General features: G+C 35.2%; 2 protein-coding genes across 5 annotated transcripts in view; one reads left to right on the forward strand and one right to left on the reverse strand.

Annotated features, from left to right (window-relative positions):
- TMEM106B (transmembrane protein 106B) overlaps window positions 1-20,000 on the forward strand; it is a 1,075,577-nt gene that overhangs the window by 728,659 nt on the left and 326,918 nt on the right. The gene's annotated exons all lie outside the window — the stretch shown is intronic.
- Window positions 439-20,000, reverse strand: part of THSD7A (thrombospondin type 1 domain containing 7A) — a 281,954-nt gene continuing 262,392 nt past the window's right edge. For all 3 annotated transcript variants that reach the window (XM_035545385.2, XM_050709225.1, XM_050709226.1), the window contains 9 exons: window positions 19,241-19,358; window positions 17,463-17,608; window positions 16,733-16,907; window positions 14,833-15,006; window positions 13,755-13,850; window positions 9,903-9,985; window positions 9,362-9,572; window positions 5,909-5,996; window positions 439-4,297 (listed from right to left, as the gene is read on the reverse strand). In XM_035545385.2, coding sequence (XP_035401278.1) covers window positions 4,213-4,297; window positions 5,909-5,996; window positions 9,362-9,572; window positions 9,903-9,985; window positions 13,755-13,850; window positions 14,833-15,006; window positions 16,733-16,907; window positions 17,463-17,608; window positions 19,241-19,358 — 1,176 coding nt within the window. In that variant the 3' untranslated portion in view covers window positions 439-4,212. The remainder of the gene's footprint in view (window positions 4,298-5,908; window positions 5,997-9,361; window positions 9,573-9,902; window positions 9,986-13,754; window positions 13,851-14,832; window positions 15,007-16,732; window positions 16,908-17,462; window positions 17,609-19,240; window positions 19,359-20,000) is intronic.

Below are 20,000 nucleotides of genomic sequence, written 5' to 3' on the forward strand. Positions count from 1 at the left end.
TGAATGTGAAGAACTTATGATCTTCTTAGCATACAATAGGTAATTCTTTTCCATAGAGCTGAAATGGGAATTTTACTTTTGGTCTTCCAAGTATATTTTTTGTTTGTAGAATTCTGCCTGTACTGAATTGAACAGCTTTAAATGACTTAAAATCTTCATTTATTAAATTGCAGGTGGAAAGACAAATCTAATGCTTCTGTTATTTTACTGTAGATTCCAGAAAAAGAAAATAATGTAGATAGTAGGAACTTCTGCAAAATTCTGAAATGCCTCTAAAATCAGAGTTGTGTGCTCTCAAAGTTGGGTTGAAACTTGTTAAGGGATAGCATGGAAGAGTTACTGGGGAGGTAATTAATAAAATTGGACTGAAGTCTTCATCCATTTAAAAAGTACTTCATCCATTTAAAAAAAAAAAAGACATGAAATGATTTTGAGTTTATATTTATTGTCAGCAATACATCAGTTATGTAAAAATAACCCAGATGAAAATGTAAGACTTGTTACATTTTCATGTCATCTGTATTAACTGAATAAAGCTTAGTGACAATATACACAAATTTGCAGTTGTTGTACATAAACATTTTGTGCTTTAAAAAAGAAATGTACATAATTTAAAAAATAAAAATGCATTACACAATTTACAAATTAACATTAACAAAAAAAAAAGTAAACATTCCTCAGACAGCTGCCTCCTTGTTCTACAAAATAAATATTCAAGTAAATTAAGTTAGGCAAAATAAACTCTTAACTTTGGGTGAGCACAATTTACATAAAGGTAAAAAGACAGATTTCCATTTAATTCAAGGTATATTTTACAGTGATTTATACACAGAGTTTTTAAATTGGTCTCTTCCGATTGTAATACTGGAAAACAAACTTTATTACATTTTGGCAGGAGGAAGGGAGCTTCAAAATGGATACTTTATACTAAATATAAACAAGCTTGTGCAGTTGCACCAAAGCTTCAAAAAGGAACTGCTCCAGGACTCAAAGCAGACACAGCATTCTAGAAACTACAGGTTTAAAAAGGAAAATACAAACCACCACATCAACAGGAAAATGTCTACTTTGCTATTTTCTGAATGGTTTATTTGATCACTGGAAACGCTACTTTCACAAACTAACAATCTACAGTAGTGGCTGCTTTAGGCACTGGATTTGTAGAAGCACTCTGATTTTTAAAGCAAATTGCTTTTCATTCTATACTGATAACTCACCTATTATTTATTTCTGTGTCAGTGCTAAAGGGCTTAGTCACCTTTGCAACTTTTAGCTTTACATACAATTTCAGCCCTCTTTATAGCCTAATATTTTTTTTCTTGATAAAGAGGGAAGCCATTCTGGCTTCAAATTTCTGTGCACTTTGTTTGTAAAAAATAAAAATAAAAAATGCACTCTAGATTTTAAATGCAGCACTAGTATGATGCAGATGTGCATCAGCAAAATTAGCTGTCCAGATATAAAATGTAATGCAGACTAAAATACTTGCATGGATTGCAAAGGCCAAACATATTTAAATAAACTCCTATCCTTTTCTTCATTTTTAAGTACTATTTATGGAGAAACAGGAGATGGTATGCCTTTAGCTTCATGTCATTAACTTCTTAGATTTTGGGCATAGAAATCTTCAAGGTAAAAACTAGGCAACAGCTTCTGCTAAGACCAGCCCATATAATACATAAAGCTGTCTCGTTGCCAATGAAAGAAACCCTGTTCCCTCAATTCCCTATTACTCCAATACCATTTGACAACACAGAATCGGACTTTTAAAGTACAGAAATCATGATTAAGCTTTGTGTTTCCACATTTTTACCATTCTTTAAAACTTTACAACTTTTTCATCTTATTTTTTGCACATCTGATAAAATAGGAATCAAATAGTTTTTTCTTGTCTCCTACTCAGGAATGCTGAAATAATCAAATACATCAAGATTTGTTTTTCTTTTTTCTTTCCTATGGATCTTTACAGAGAAATGTAAGACAGAAGCCCCCAGTTCTGCAACACATATGTGAACGAACCACTGCTGAGGTAGGGGGCCATGGCACTTCACCAGCTGTGGATCAAGGTGTAAAATGAGAAAATAAACATGTACAAAAGATTGTTACTGTCATTCCTCTCTACTTATTATTCCCATTCAGGGAAGTACTTATGCAGTAGCAGTAAGATCATTTTCTTTTTACAGTAACACCACACTGGTAATGTAAGTTAGCTAAGTTAAAGTAGGGCCATAATTTTTCTTGGACATTGCACAAAATTAACATTGGTTCCAAGAATTATTCTATATGGAATAAAAGTAGGTAATTTTAAAGATTGATGTTATCTATTGACATCAATGAGAGTTGTCATTGATTTCAGTGAATCTGGGCCAAAGTTTGAAAATCTAGTTTTATTCAGTGTGCAAAGACTGGTGCTTCTTGAGTAAATAGTGCGATGAGTAGGCAGAAATGGTTTAGGTTATAAAAAAGACCTGAGAACCTAATACTGAGCTTTACATGACAATTATTTTTGACAGGTTGCCTGATAAAATTTTGTAATTGTATTGCTTAATAGTGGCACAGTCACTTATATGTTTGCTTCAGGCTACACACAGAAGCCATTTTATGAGAATAACCCTTCTCAGGTCATGAATCACATCTGTAACAGGCATGTAGATACAGTGGCAAGTCAATAAGCTTCATGACAGAAGCATAACACTGAAATGCCATAAGCATGGGAGAGGTTAACAGTGAGCTTTTATACTGCCGGAGTTTAAAAAAAAAAAGTTATGACTATTAAAATGGCAAAACTACTATCTTACTGTTTACTTGCCAGTACACTCAAGAGTTTAACTGAATAATTAAAAGAGTCTATCCAATTATCCTAATTAGAAAAGACAAAAAAGGGCTCTGAGTATTGCACTGTCAGCAACAGTGAAAATGCTCTCATTAGTGAAAGAAAAAAAGCAAAACTTTTTGCTTTTAGTTGAACAAACAGAATACCTTTTTAGACAGTAAGTATGTCACTCAAGATTAGAGGGCAACTGCTTTTCTTTTTCTTTTCTTTTTTTTTTTTCTAACAAAGTTAACAAATATAAAAAATCTAGTCATAAACAGCCTTCAAAGTACAATTAGAAACCAGCAGGACAATCTATACTTGTATAGGTAGATGGGGCAAGAAACTAGACACTTGTATTACTGCCATGATATAGACTACAAATGGCCGCTGTGACGAGACATGGTGTATGCAGTACACGTCTTTAGCCGATTCCATCCAGTCGCAGTCCAAACTGAATGCTACTCTCTTCAGGATTCAAGACCAGTCTACTTGACACTCCTTGCACAAGATACATCATCATCCTTTCTGAAAAGAGGCAGTTTCTATGGCAATACTAGTTAAGTGCATATCATGCTGCACTAATATAGTGCAAAAAATTGCCTTACACGTAGCAAAAAAGATGCAGGCAACAGTTTGAGTTAGAGAAAGTAGAAACGTATTGTAAGATTTACAATTGGTATTATATTTTTCCAGGCAGCAACTGCTAGAAAATACTGAATCTGAGAATGCCTCCTTTCTGGATGTATACATGAGGCCTTTATACTTTGGAGTGATAACAGGACAGAATTTTGCAAGTGAGTCTTTGCCCTCTGAAATGCAGGTTAACACAAGTTATCATCAACTGCCAAACTGTTGAACTTGCTCGTGGGTTAGTCTCAGTTAAAAGTTAATTTTATACTAAGCACTAAAATGCTCTTTAACAAGTGTATAATCTGGTAGAGTAATACATATGGTTCAACTGAGTATATATGTTATGCTTGAATATAAAGAGTCATAGACAGCTTGGTACAAACTCTTCATGCGTACTGATTATACTTGGTTAATGTTGCAGGGGCTTTCAACTGTTAATACAATGTCAGCTACAGTATTCTGGAGACAGAGGTGGTGCTTATAGCTTGTAAGATTGAGGAAAGACCACAAAAATCCCCAACTGCAGTGTCTACTAATGTGATTCTGCCAGATTTCTCAGTGCTGATGGTCTAAAGTAAAGCAATAATACCTTGAATATCCATAGGCATTATGAAATCCATCTGTCTTTATCTGTGGTGCAGTTACCAAAAAAAAAAAAAGAATTCAAAACACTTAATCCACTCCACAGAAAATCCCTGTGGCTTTGGATACCTTCTGATTCCAATCCAATAATTAAGACTCCATTTGTCACCATGAGAAGTTATATTTTACATATCTGCATCTCCATCATAAGCCAAGGTTAAAGGTTTCAGTCGGTTGTTCTGCCTTCTCTGGGGCTTCTTTGGCTTTTTGCTGAAACAATAAGATAATTTGTAAATAGAACAAGAAACTGATGGCATAGAAATGATGGATTTCATTCTTCAATGAAAGATGACTCTGTCATTTTAAGATAATGCGTTTGGCTGTTCATTTGTAAAAGCTACATACCTAAAACCTTCACTTGGATCAGCAATTCTCTCTTTATCAACTCAAAGCAACACCTAATTCAAAGCTCAGTTGTCCGGAAACAGGCTGTTAGGGTGCTCACATGACTTTGATGAAATCCTTGGCACATAATCGTGCAAGATCAGAAAGTTTTCAGAAAAGCCCAGAGCAGTATTTGTTCACGTATCAAAGCAGCAATCAGGTTCTTATAAATTATGTGACTCAAATCTTAAGTTCTCTTGACATGTCAAGGGTTTCCACATTAAAGTTCCATCTTGTAATTAGTTTTATGTCATTATACTTTCTAGAGTGACTAAAGGTAATTCTAGATTTTAAAATCGTAAGTCTCAAATAGCAAGGATATGGTTTTCAGCCGTAATCCCTCCCTGTCTAGCCTTGAATTTGATTTTAACCCAGCAGTATTTCCAATATATTTGCCATAGTTTTAAAAAGTCACCAAGCCAAAGAAAAATGTGTAATATATGCATTTTATCTTTAGTTAGATTATGTGAGCTTTATTTCTTGCCTTGTTTAGATGATACTATAAGTATCATATTATAATGTATAATATACATTTCTTTAAATCAGGCCTCTGCATCCTCATTGTTTTCCAAAAAGCTTATCTCAGCTATATCAATCAGACTACTCAAATCGAAATCTTTGTTCCCAAAACAGGGGGTTGCAGTGGCCTCATTCTGACAAATTTGCAGTGGAGCTGCAGGCTAATGGATTTTCTTTCCCTCAGAAAATAAAATATTTTCTTCCTTACTTACAAATAAGTGAGATTTGGGGGAACATTTACTAAAAAAATAAACAAATCCAGAAGTCCCCCAAATGCTGCCTATGCAGTACAGCCAAGAGCCTGATGTCTAAGACCACACTTCCCTCACCTTCTACCTTCACGGTCATTTGAATCAGAAATTCCAAACAGGATCAAAAAACTTCAGAGAGAGCATTCTCAAAAATTACTTGCTTTTGCAAAAAAAAAAAAAAATCTTCACTTGCTCAGCCAATAAGATTTTCAACAGAATATGATTTCATGTATGAAAAACACATGAGAAAATTTCCAGCCTTATTTTGGTTGTATATCTCTATATCCTGTCAAATATCAAATCGGACTTGCCTGGTTATTAAATTTCCTTCTTGCTATTTCTTTCTGCACTTTGTGATACGGCTACAATGAAATTATCATGGACACAGTACAGTCATTCTTAACAGAGATAAACCAAGCAAAAATAAGCTATACACTAAGATATGACATATTTGCAAGAAGTTCTCCTGACCTCAAGACAGTCTGTCAGTGTATCCATCATCTGGGCTACAACCAGAGCCCATGAACCTCAGCTTGGACAAAAGAACATGGAAATTTAAACATTGCAGTTCACAGAAGTCCCTGCAGTTTCTACAGCTGCATATATATAAATGCTTGCATTACGGTCTGTGTGGGACTGCTTGTTTGTAAATAATTAAAGAACTCACCAGGCTAGATAGATCATAGAAACAATAAAGATGAGTAAAACAAATGCACCAGCAGCTACACCATAAACCCAGGTCTTCAGCCTCCCATCTAAAAGGAATGAATGTTAGTCAGTAGTGTTTGAGTTAGTCTTGTTGAATTATTAGTTCTGATATGCTACAAAAATACTTTTATAATCCAAAATAAATGTCTTCACAAGCAATTATAGCTTAATACTATTAAACAACTGAGCAATAGCTTCTCTGTGCGCTTCTGTTCTGCTTTTCAGCTGAAGTCTGGAAAATCCAAACGGAGCTGGGACATGGGGCAGAGGCAGCATGGCAGCAAGTGAGAGCCACAAGGAACCCAGTCCCTGGGCCCACTGGCAATTCCTTCAGCAGGATAGCAAGGTAGCGTGTCAGCCTAGGGATCATTTATGCTTTTAACACCTTCCATTCTACCTCTGGAAATACAATTTGTCTGCTACTTTAATTCTTGTAGCTATTTAATTTTCCATTTTAAAATATGTTTAACACTTGTTTTACCTCATCAAAACCTTAGCTGCACATACACAATTTTCACTACAGCAGAAAGTAATAATTTTTCAATTTCTTCCTATACCAAATGCAAGTCTTGTTGTTATTAAACAACTTCCCCTCACAGAACAAGCCAAATATTACCAAAAAGGACAACCCATGCTCAGAAATAGAGCAACAGTCTGTTTCTAAGAAGGACTGTACTTATGTGCAGCCTGTGCAGTTTGTATTTTGGACATGATGTCCCTGCAGGCTGAGGTATACATCCCACTCTCCTGTTTGCCTTGATCCTAGATGCTTATCCTTGGAAATCTAAGGGAAGAATGGTGTGACTTTGTCTGTCTTTTTTTTTTTTTTCTGAACCCCAAATGAGCAACCCAAGGTTAGAGCATGTTGTTTGACTCCCTGCTTTTATATGACTAATTGTACACACTGCTAAACTGCTTTTTGAAAACATTCTTTTACATGGGACTTGCTAGCCTTGTTGCACTGCCTTGAAAATTCTGTTAAAAGCTGAAGTATTTCATTTGCAAGGGGCAAAATCATTATTTCATGAAGCCATGTGTATATTTGAAATATCACAGTAAGCAAACACAGCTAATTTTTTTCTGACCAAATACTTATTGCTTCCTGATACCTCTGTAAAACCAAAAAAGGCATAACCAATGGAGCTGATGTTTCTGCAACTTAATAAGAACAAAAGTCATGAAGATTGGCTTTGTTCAGATTCACAGTATTCATCAGTATTCATTCAGTATTCACCTCTATTGCTGTGCAGTTAATTTCAGGCTTTCTGTTCTCTAACAATGCAAATTCTAACAGTCATGAACAACTTGGTCAAGACTAATATAAAAACATTTTAGCTTCATTATACTAATCAACCTAATAGCATTATAATTGATGATAACTCATATAATGGAAATAACGGATCCATTAAAGATGGATTGAACAATAGATTTGATCTGATATATCCAATGATATGATAGTAGGAATAAGAGAAATTTAGACTTCAATACTTCTAAACAGGTAATTTTCTTCCCTCCTTGGTTTATTTTCATTGGTAAATGTAATGGGTTTGGGGTTATTCTGCGTTCGTTTGTTTTAAAATAGTATTATCTCATTGAAAGAAGACTGGCATTATCTTGTGTATAGATTTATTTAATTTTGTCAAAACAGGGAACTCTGTTAATGAGGTCATTCATATTATGCAAGCACATGCATCGAACCCAGGCACTCTCAATTCCCCTGGGATGGATTATTTCTAAGGGAATGGGTGTCTCAAACTCATCTACTTTGGGTAATATATCAGCACAGACATCCCCAAGGATAGTCTAAATACCCTCCTTTCTGGAACTGCAATATAATTTGTTGAAGAGTGTGAAAGACTTTAGAACTATTTAAGACTATTCTAAACCTAGATTTAGTAACTGCAAGAAGAGGAACAATCACAGTAGAGTAAACCTTTTCATAGTTAAACCTTTTCAAAACCTTTTCATAGTTACCTAATCCTGGAATGAAAACAATCAAGTATAAATCTTGTCTGAAGTGCCAAACGTTTACCATCTTACACATTTGCTCATACCTTCCCTGGAGGTATTAGTTCTGCTTAGTACTGTTGTTTATATCTGAGCTGAGCTATGTCTCCTTCCTAACTCAAACCAGGAATTACTGGAAAATTGGTGAGGTTTCATGAAATCCATCAACCATTCGTTGTACCAAAAAACATGTGCGAGGTGACATGAGCATCCTCGTTCTATGCAGTTGAAGGCGGCTATCTGACATTTGCTTATTGTCAGCACTCCTACTGCTACAGTCCACCCTATGGCATTTTTAGGTGGAGTTAGCTAGAGTGAATAAAAAAATAACATATTTGGTAAGATGTTACTTTTTAAAAGGAGGGCCAGAAAAGTTCAGTTTTCTTTTTTATTGTGGATTAAAGTATTAACTAATTGGAGTAAAGACCATTTTATCGCAGGTATCAAATATAGTATCACAGTACAAAAAGCAGTCAATACTACTAGGACTAATGGGACCTAACTGAAGTATTTCTGACATAAACATGATTTAATCTGCTTATTATAAGTATTGCTGCAGTTCTCTAGTTGCAGCATTTTAGGGATTATGCATGTAAAGATGCTGTTTTCAATCTTCAGAATTCAAACATTCATAAAGGTTTTAGTAAGAAATAAATACTAAGACACAAGTGTGGAAGAATATTTAGCTCTATGTAATTTATATTTTATGAAAGTTTTATTTATATCAATGTTAGTATCAGAAAATATTTACTGAAATTTGATTACATGATGGACTTTATCAAGCATTTTTAATGGGATAACTGTCAATATATTTCTTACCACTCAGGTGCTTGCTCAGCTCTAAAGAACATGGTCAATCATATGAGCGAATGTTGCCTATAGTGATTTAGAGCGTGTCTATGCTAAATATCAAGATTATGGCTAGGTTTCGTCTAACATGAATTAGTTTAGATATGGATATGGAAGAAAAGAATTACCATATCTATACCGATTGTTTCCCTGCAATTCATGCCACAACAGCAAACTTCAAGCAGCCCTTATCCTCTACAGATTTCAGTGTCACCTCATTCCTTTTTCAACAGCATTATTATGATAATCTAATATCCTGGCTTGCACCTTTGAAATCAACACCCTTCTAATTTCAAATAGATTCTGTGAATTTTAAGTAGCAGGGATTAAAAGAAATCTTCTGTAATACAAGATGTGATTAAATATATTGATGGGGTAGCAGAGAAGGGTAGGGATTTACTTATGCCTCTTCCTCTGTTTTCAGTCAAGGCAGATGCCCGTCTTCTTAAATGAACATTTAAGGATTTTTGTTTTCTTCCTTGGCACCACAAAAATGTAAATGCCAGGCCCTGCAGCAGTAGTTAAGCATTATGAACTGCTCATTGCATGACTTCACCTGGCCCAAAAGGCTGTAGAAACCAGGTCCTTCCTCGTCCTGACTGGTTACTGGAGGGCTGGGTAGGGTTCACAGCTCGACTGGTTTTCACATCTCCCTTTTTGTCCTCCATGGTGGGGATCACCACCACCGGGATGAGAGTGCACTGTTCAAGTGTGCCATCAGAGGACATTACTTCAGTGTATCCATCTTCACAACTGCATGTTCTAGTCTGTAGGGAACAAGTGTTTTACACTGTGTAGCAGAAGAACACAGTTTCCTGTGAGCTATAAGGCATAACAACACGGATGACTGGAAGAGAAGACTGTTTTGATGACTGTTAGCCTGGAGAGTACCTCTTATATTTTTATGCAGGATTGTACCAAATAAACAGAGATTGTTCAACATTTAATTGAAAGGTAGAAAATGGTCTTAGGTTGATTTTAATGAAGTAATGATTAGCAGAATCTCTGAAAATGCTTTTTATTGGCACAATCTTTAAAATGCAGGGTGTGGGAAGCCCTCATGGGGGTGTTTAATGCTCCAATGCAGTAGCACATACCTCACTGCAGTAAGCGTGGGGTTGACTGCACGGTGGGTTACATGACCTGTCAGCATCTGGTTGGCGCATCACTAAACAGCCCCCTGTAGGACAGAAAATCATATTTTGACATGGTAACACCTCTCCACTGATGAAATTACTGTTGTCATTATTTGCTACAGTATGTCATGGATTACCATTTTATTACTAATTTGAATTTAAAAGTCCTACTCTTAATCCTGGGTGAAATATTTTATTGGTAGAGTAAGGATACAGCATATTTATTTCCATTCATGTGCATTTTAGAAAAATGATATTTGGCAAGTGAACCTTTTTTGTTCCCTTTGTTCCTTTGCTGTTGCTCAAAAAAAGTTTAAATGTTTTGTGCTCAGGGAACCATTTTTGTTTCCTAGGTCCCTCCTTAAAACTATCATATTAAAACTGTGCCACAATTAAAGCATATTTTTTATTTATATCTTTGCCTGTCAAACTGAAAACAAACTGCTCATCCAGTTTATGAATGGATACCTGTTTTCTGATGCTCCTCATTAGTCACTTCTACACATGCTATAGCTTTGCCTCTTATGAAGCCATGCTAGTCTAAGAGAGCTTTTTCAGAAGGAAAGAACACACACTGAATGCTGTGGTACTGATATAGTTGTTTGCAGACTTTCCTTTTTATACTGTTCTAGTTCTCATAGCTACATCTTTATGTACAGTGCAGTTATTGTTATGGACCAACGCACACAATCAGGCTTTCACTATCATTTCAACCAGAATGACTTAAAAATATGTTTAGAATCAGTTTGAATGTACCTGGGTTTCCTTCTATGTTTCAGAAGAGGAATATGTATTACATACTTTAACATTTACACTGCAATGGGACAATTTATTCTGCATCTCCCTAATTAATTGCCTTTTTATACTGGTGTGATATGATAATGAAATCCTGATAGCTAAGGTAGGTCACAACCATAGCAGATGCAGTTAGATGTGGTTACATAGACCCAAGTGTTAACAGGATGGCTGATGAAGAACAAAGTAAACTGCTGGTTGACATAAGTTTTTCCCACACCCAGAAAGGAAAATTGTACATCCTAGCATACAAATCACATGCCTGTGAGCATCTATGTAATAAAATATCAGTCATCCAAGCAAGCTGAAGAAGGAAAGAGTTGCTTCATCGCCCATGGGAAACAACACCTTCAAGTAAAAAAGAACTATTCAGCACAGTAATATTATACAAGAAAATAATTAATTAAAGGCATTAAAATACCAGCATAATAATAATGTCTAATTTAAAATACACTATCTTAAAGCCAGATGCACAGCAAAAAGGCAGTAAAGAAACAGTCATCTAAGTAATGTGTTGATTCTAGATCAAAATAAGTAACTTCTATCTAAATCAATCGTGTATGTGTACCTGTTAGTTTGATCTCTTAAATATTGCAGTTTATACAAAGCATTTTCAAACAAATAAAAAATAAAAATGTGTATTTACAACCTGCTTCACAATTATATACTTAATTCAGAGAAGTTCTCACAGAACATCATACCTAAGTGCTTTGTTTGAAAACAATCAGGAACATATGAGAAATATAGTTTGGCATTGTATGGGAACAGGTGATCACAGTTTCTGGAATTTTCCACTTGTCTTCATTTCAAACCAGAAAGGTACCATAGCTTTAAAACCATATAGGAAAAAAAATGTAAAGAGGAATACTATATGGAACCTAGATTAGTCTGCCTAGGAGGTCCTGTGAGGATTTAGAAAGGTTCTCAGATCCTTTTTCCCATTTATGTAGTTATGGCAGGTTTTTGTTCCTGTTGTTAACACAATAAACTATGAAGTATGTTTCGAAGTAGAGGATCTTCCCATCTTTTTCTTTTCTCTTTCTCTCTGAACACTTTTTCTGAAAACAGATGATCAAGATATGTATAGTATTCTGCTAAGGTCCCACCAACTGCAGGAAGCAAGAATATGAACTAGTACTTTTTCTTAATAATATTTAGCTTATTTTATTACTCAGTCTTATAGTCTTCCCACCTTTTTCATGTAATATTACAGTCCTCCTCTGGGGTGAACATATTCTCAAATATTTCATAACTATGCCTTGGGCCATTTAATTAAATTAATAAGGTAAGACTTTGGACTGAGCAGGTTAACTTACTCCCATGACCAGCCATTCTCTTCTCAGTTTTAATCTGTTACAATCTGTCTTTCTGATAGCTTGATATATGCCCTGTAATTTCATCTCTTCCAAACTGACCACTATTAATGCACAGGATAGTTCATCAAATATTTCTCTGATATTCTAAATAAACTAAATCTACTACTTTTCCTTAGTAAATAGGCAATTTCCATATCCTTGTTAGTCTGATATAATGTTCCTTTGGTAACCAAGGATAATGTTTTATTATTATTATTGTTATTATATTTCCTATTTTTCACATATGTCCATGTTTTATAAATGCCAGGTTATCATTTTTATTAAAAGAACTTTGAAGAATAAGAAAATCTTTAAATCAGAAAATAATGATGAGGTTATATTAAATACTGCTAAACTCATGGAACTTACAGTACAAAAAGAATCTGTTCCACTTACCCATTTATTTACGCTTATATAGGAGAGAATCATGAAAAATCTGCCAGCAACACAAATTCATACACTTGTCTTTCCTGGAATTTATCACATGGCTGTATTCAGTCACACGAGAACTAACTATTATTTATATGTGACTGACTGTGATTTATAAATATATTCTGCTTTTTAACATCTCAGAGTCATAATCTCCAAGGTGCTATTTATTCTGAAGTTCTGTAGGACATTTAATAGATAATATCACATATTAATCTCAATAAAAAATCTGACTTAAAGTTTAACTTACCATATAAGCATCATAGCTAAGCAGGAAGCAATTAAGGTACATAAATAATGCCTTGTTGCATTCAGTGCAAAGATGATGCATTTTAGTATTTTTACAGCACAAGGTGACACTTGCAAAAGAGACTTTGGGCTATCAAGTATTATTTCAACACCTTGTAAAAATAATACAAAGACTTTATTTCTAGTGACAAAACAGATTTTTGCAGTTAATTTCATCATTAAGAAGTATGGCATTGGCAGTCCATCAATTAGAGCTCACCCTCTTTGACTGACCTGACAATAGCTGGAATCGAGGATGTACTTACCCTGGTTGGTATCAAAGCTATTTAAATAACAAATGCATAACTCTCATTGAATAAATCCCTAATTCTGACAAATAAATTCATATAAGTAACGTGTATGAAGATTTTATTGAATTCAGAGACCTCAGTCATTCTTTATTCATGGTGTTTTGTACTTTGGCTTGTATCAGAAGTAACTACATCTAACAGCTGTCTATGGAACTATCCTGCTAAACATTTATGTCATTAATGTAAAGCAATAAATTTATATCAACACATTTATTAAAATGTTATTTTGTAATTGTAAGGAGGTATATATGCCTGATATTATCAAGCTTTCTGTCTCTCTCTGCATTTGTATATGCATTGTACTTTAATACGTAAAAGTTCTGCTTGTTGTAGGTCTTGAAATGTGAAACCCTAAATTTAGAAGCATATAAATGACTTGTAAAAATATACAATATAAAATATTCCAGGTCCAATATAGAAGATAATATTTGTATTTACTTTTACCATTACATGCTGTATAATTCTGGAAGAAACTGACATCTTTAGTATGCAAAAATATAACGATTCAACAACAGCACATTGATTTATATATCAAGAATGAGTGTTTTTAGCAGATTCTTCTTCCATTCATTGGAAACAAAAGTGTTATCCGCTTGTTTTTTAGGGGTTTGTGTGTATATAAAATTAATAGTTACCTGTGACGTTTAATCCATCTGATCTTTGGCACCACACAGTTCGAGAAGATCCCTTCCATGGGCTAGCCATCCATTTGTATTCATAGCACTGGCCATCTACAAAGAGAACATCTACTTTTCAAGAAATTTGGTGATAAGGTTTTAGGCTACCACTGGCCACACTCATCAGTAGACCAAATGTGTTAAATTTAATGCTTTTTATGAGGACCTTCCCTCACCCAGAAACTTAGAAAGGTCACTGTACACATGGAGGTCTGCACATACTGGATACATAACCTGATAGACCAGACATCTTCTGGACACTAACTATAATGTACATTATACTGTATGTGGAGTAAACCCAATTCAGTTAATGGGCAAAACAGACATTTCCAACAACCTTGTAATGGTTGTGGCCCATCTGTTGTGCAAAAGCTATTTAGGAGTCAGGTTTCTTTCCTGGTAAAGCTGAGCATCAGTCACTGCTCCAGTGAATAGTAAAGTAGGCTGGGCTGTATCTGCCTTCACATCTCTGCTCTGCTGTACACCTCTCATGTGGTCTGGGATAAAACATGAAGTCTTAAATTTTTCTGTACCTGAGCTCGTTTATAAAATTCCTTTTTGCTCTACCTGTCTAGCATCTGAATGGACAGGAAATGACTTTTCTTAGATACTTTGTCCAGAACCAGCGGTATGATGGATACTTTCTAAAGTCATTGTCATGTGATTAACAAAAATTCAAAGGGTAAACAGAATTCTAAATTTGGTTATGCATCAAAACTTAAAAGACCGTTTTTTATTAGGAAGTTATCAAGAAGATAAGGCAATTATTATTTTTTCCCCAAATCATACAAAGGTATTTCATTATTAAAAAAGGATCAAAAATTCTCAAAAAAGCTGTGGTTATAGTGGAAACATCTGATAGTTAACATGTTTTTCTGTTTGGAAAACAAAAAAATTGAGTGCATTTCTCTGTCTGTCAAAACCCATATTTTCCTAATTTTGATAACCTCAGCAGAAAGAAAACAAACTTGTTGTAGCTCTGTATTTTTTTTTCTTACAGGAAGGGTGATGGTCTTATGTGTGTTTTGGTGCTTACCATTGCATGGCCTTGTTTCCAAAGCCTGTTCCGGACAGAGATGTTCATTCTCTAAATCCTGAATGATCACTGCTCGAGATCGGACTTGTATCCCTCCAAAGCCGAGATCCTCACCATTAACACAGGTTAGCTGACAAAGGCTCCATTCTGACCACTCTTTCAAATAACAGTCTCCTGTCAAGCAGTAATTTTATAAGAAGGTGAAAGGTCACCAATATGTGAAGAGTTTTTGGCAATGAGTATGTCTTAGAAAAAAAAAAAAGACCAAAACCTCAAATCCTTTTCTTAATTTTCCCACTTTAGTTGCTTTCATTCCTATTTTTAAAAATGACTCATACAAAAAGGAAAAGGGAAAGTAATTAAAATGTCTATTCTGCCTATTCCATGCTAGGATAAAAGAGATGCAGAATGTTATAGCATAAAACTGAAAAATAAAATTCTACTGGTGAAATAAATTAGTGAGTTTGGCTAAAGAACATTTAAAGAAGATCTTAGGAAGAACATAAAGAGACCATTTTGTTAAAACTGCAGTATAAAATGGAACTAGACTGTACACAGACTCATAAATAAACCTCTTAGTTCTCATTATTTCAGTGAAAGAGCTATTAAAAATTCATGCTACCTTGCATTACACTGATGACAGATACAATCAGTACTGTGTTGACCAGATGCCTGATTAATGAAGGTATTTTATTTGCTAACATTAGGAAAGCATGTGAAGAAATGAATAATTGAAGAACTGATGTATACATAATAGGAAAGCAAGTAGTGATTTTTGGAAACATTAGTTGGAACATATCATTAGCACATCCCCACAGGACAGTTATCCTTACTGGCTAAATGTGAGATTGTTGAAGAACAGGTTACTGCTCAGCAAAATTTAAAATCAAGCAGTAAGCAACAATTTTTTTTTATATATATATTTGACTAACAACAAAGCATAACAACATGGTTTTTATTTTTCCAATCTTTATTTAAAAGGTAGAAATATGTGAAAATCATGCAGCTGGAATGCTGTGTATAGTCTAGATGAAAGATTCTATGTAGTGTATGAAGCTTCTCCATTTTTGATTACTTTCTATTTGAAAATGAATCTGAAATTAACTGGAAAAATGTTCTGAGAAAGAAGAGTTGCAAAAGGACAAGAATGTAGTACTGGGACAGAACGTTAGCTACATTAAAACTGAAGAAGTTAATCACTACTTCCAAAGACACATCACTAATGACTCTGCTGAAGAGAAATAGACTTAAAATTCTACAAGTAAGCATTTGAAATGAACTGGAAGAGCTTTACTAGAAATTAAATAGTGCTATAGGCTCTTAAACCTTCTCAGTAGGGGGGTCATCTACAACAGCTCCTTTGGGTTCAGTCGACATGCAGTAATAGTGCATGTCAGGTTTGCAAAGTTTAAGTGCTAGAAACACTCAGATTTTCTCAGAGATCAAAATATTACTTTCATTTGGAACAGCCCCTTTAAACAAAAAAATAAGACTCTGTAGCTTAATTTCCGTAGACACCCGTGAAACACATTGTGTTCTTCGCAACCATTAAAAGTGTTAATAAAGCTGTTACGTGGTCTTACAGGCTTAAAGCAAATACTTAGCTGTATATCAGCATTCTTTCTTCTAGGATTTTATTTCAAAATATTATTGTGAAAAAAATACATTCATATTAGTTACAAACTGTGGCTGAGATGCATTTTATATTATTTAAAAAATGGTATTTTAAAAAATTGATATATTGCCTTTAAGCCATAACTCTGTTGGTCATTTGATGGATTAGTCAAATCAGTAAAGCACATGAAAAAGATTTTATTGCCTGTTGCTCATTGAGGCACCAATAACAGTAAGGATACCAGCCAATCTTGAAACGCAACATTTATTTGAATAGCTTTCTTACCTGGACAAGGAACAGTGCAGGTTTCCTCAAGCACCATTTTCTTATTACCATCTATAATAGGCTCTATTTCTCCGCAGAATTCCTCATCTACTACTTTGCCCACATCTTCAGTGGATCCATCAAAAACCACACAGGAAATGTTCCTCACTCGTGTCCCCTCTCCACACTGAGCATCCTGTGGAAGGAGATACATGGATGCTGGACAGAGGAAAGTGCCAAAAGACTAAAACTGATCTATGTGTCATTGCCTCCTATTATTTTTTTTTGCCTAACTACATATTCATTTGAGTAGGAAAAAGAAATAAGACATTGTTCTTTACATTTGCAAATAAAAAAATAATCTGCTGCTACCACTGTTATTTAAAGTACTGAGCTAGCTTACGCTTTTAAATTGAAACCACAATAGTATCTCAAGTGGAGATTTCTTCTAGTATGAGGCTTTTTCACTAAGGATGCCTATCTATTTCCACATATATTCTTTTACAATATAAGGATTTTGATTACTAGTAAAAATGCTGTGCAGGTACCAAAGTTTACCTTTATACTTTGAATATCTATAGGCATTGTTATATCTGTTGACAAATATGAACTCTAAGAATAAACCTTCACCTTTTGTATAAGAGATAGGGAAGCAAATTGGTTACACTGCTTTGAAGCAGATATCCAAGCCTGTCACAAATGAGCCTAATTATATAAGCTTCATAACTTCAAAGTCCCCTATGGCTTTTACCTCTACTTTGCATGCAGACCATTGACCATATTGCCATCGGTAACAAGGTTTTACTGGACAGGGTTTGAATTGCTCCATCTGAGAAGGACAAGGCCTCCCATCACCCTGAAATGGTTGATTTATGGTCCTTCTTCTGATCATTTTTCCTGTAAATGAGAAACAGCAATATAAATAACAACAAAATGGTTAGACTGATTTGTTCTTCAAGATGGTTCTGTTGGCGAAAAGAATTGTGTTTGAATAATGTAATTTTTTCATATTTGATAAATCGGACTGTAAAGCAAATATGTTGGCTCTTGCTTGTTACATGGATTTACATTTTCTGAGATAGACACCTTATATTCAGTACTGCATGAAGAAGGACGTCTGATCAGGATTTCAGACTGCTCCTGTAACTGCAAACAAAAGTAGAAATTTCCTAATTCTGAAGCCTTGGGAAAAATACTTCTGAAGGTGAAGGTTTGTGGCACTTCTGTGGATATTCTTACTGTTTATCTGGAATTTGCTCCTGTTTTTCCCTGAGTTAATACAGAATTGTGTGTTTTGTGACTGTGGGATGCCAGCACCAAGGAGCAGCTTGCAACTTTCCCTGTCTGTCTGGATAAAAGTCCATGAAGATTTTGCAGGGGTTCGAGGACTCTTCACTCAGCCCCAAAGAAATAAAATATAATAGGCTACATCAGCAGGGTTAAGTAAACTTTGTCCCCTGCTGCCCCAAAGAAGCGTTTCCTCATGCCTGCCTGCCTCTGTAAGCACTTTCTCCAGTCCACTGCTGGTGCTTTCCTTGCCAGGGTTTCTGTTTCCTTTCCTGCCTTTCTTAGCTCTTCCTGCAGTCTGGATATTTTTCTCCCTGGGGATGCTCAGTTGCTCCCCAGAAAATGAACTGCTATGACAGTCCCATTCAGTAACATCACTCCCTTTTCTAAGGAATATAGCATACAGTAAGAGAACAAAATATAACAGCTATCGCCATTTTCTTATCTATATTTATACTTCAAGCTCTTCCATGAAGACCGTTTTACTCTGAGCCTAGTAGCTGAAATGGCATTCCATACACTGCTAACCATCCAATAAGGATAGTGACATATTCCAGATCTAGGACAAAGAAGTTTCACAGCAGAGCTTTCTCCGTCCTATTTCAGCAGTATGTATATCTTAGTTGCCTAGCACAACAGTACTTCTAAGTCATAATTCTGATACATATCAGTACAAAACATAACAAGACTGCTCCATAACTAGAACTGTATACATGCTCTAAACTGAAAAACTTGCATATTGATCAGCAACATTTGGGAAAAATCAAATTAATGTGATCACAGTGAAAGCAACTCTTTCTCTCCCCTGCTTCTTGTTCTGTGTTTAAAAATATGATATTTTGTGGTTCTTAAAGTTATTGGTTCTAATCACTATGTACTTCTAGAAGTTTCATTGTTCTAAAATCACCACGAATTAAATTCAAGAGGAAATCCTACACCCCACCCTCCCACTCCCCGAGAAATAAAAATATTCACATCAATGTTTCTTTTGGTCTCAATATATCATTCATCATATCTCACTTTGTTCCTGGAGTCAGAAACTACTGAAGGCCAAATTCTCATTCTCCTGAGTATGGTCTCATCAAAATAATATTTCCATGAATAAGGTTGATTTAGATCCCTGTCATTCACCCTAACTACCTACATTTTCTAGTTCTGCATAAAGAGATATTACTTCTTTTACTTAAAACAAACAAACAAAAGCTGTTTTGTTTTTAAAATATTCCAAGACTACATACAGACCTGTAAGGCCACATGTCTGAGAGCACTCAGACCAAGATGACCAGTCAGAGAGCTGGCAGTTCACAGGACATTCCACCACACAAGATGTATTCATTTGCCATGTCTTCTCCAAACCAAGCTAAAAGAAAATATTCAATGGTCATCATGTAACATCCAGTCTGTGTCAACAGTGCAGTGTGTATGCATTTGGACAGGGTGAATCTGAAGCAACTAAGCTTTAAGCAAACATGAATTCATTACTAAATAAAAAGTAAAGCAATTAGGACTTTTAGAATCTCATTTCATAGAATCATAGAATCATCTAGGTGGGAAAAGATCTTTAAGATCATTAAGTCCAGCCATCAACCTGACTGAATGAGTCCCATCATTAAACCATGTCCCTTAGTGCCATGTCCACACGTCTCTTTAATACCTCCAGGGATGGGCACTCCACCACTTCCCTGGTCAGCCTGTTCCAATGCTCGATCACCTCACCAGGAAGAAGTTCTTCCCAATATCCATTCTAAACTTCCTCTGATGCAACTTCAGATCATTTCCTCACATCCTATCACTTGTTACCTGAGAAAAGAGACTGACACTCTCCGCACTGCAACCTCCTTTCAGATCGTTGTAAAGAGTGTTGAGATCTCCCTTCAGCCTCCGCTTCTCCAGACAAAACAACCTTAATTCCCTTAGTTTCTCTTTATAGGTCTTGTTTTCTGATACCTTCACCAGCTTCATTGTTCTTCTCTGCACATGCTCAAGGAAGTCAATGTCTTTC

The sequence above is a fragment of the Cygnus atratus genome, chromosome 2, assembly GCF_013377495.2.
Source record: "Cygnus atratus isolate AKBS03 ecotype Queensland, Australia chromosome 2, CAtr_DNAZoo_HiC_assembly, whole genome shotgun sequence".
NCBI classification, from domain to species: Eukaryota; Metazoa; Chordata; class Aves; order Anseriformes; family Anatidae; genus Cygnus; species Cygnus atratus.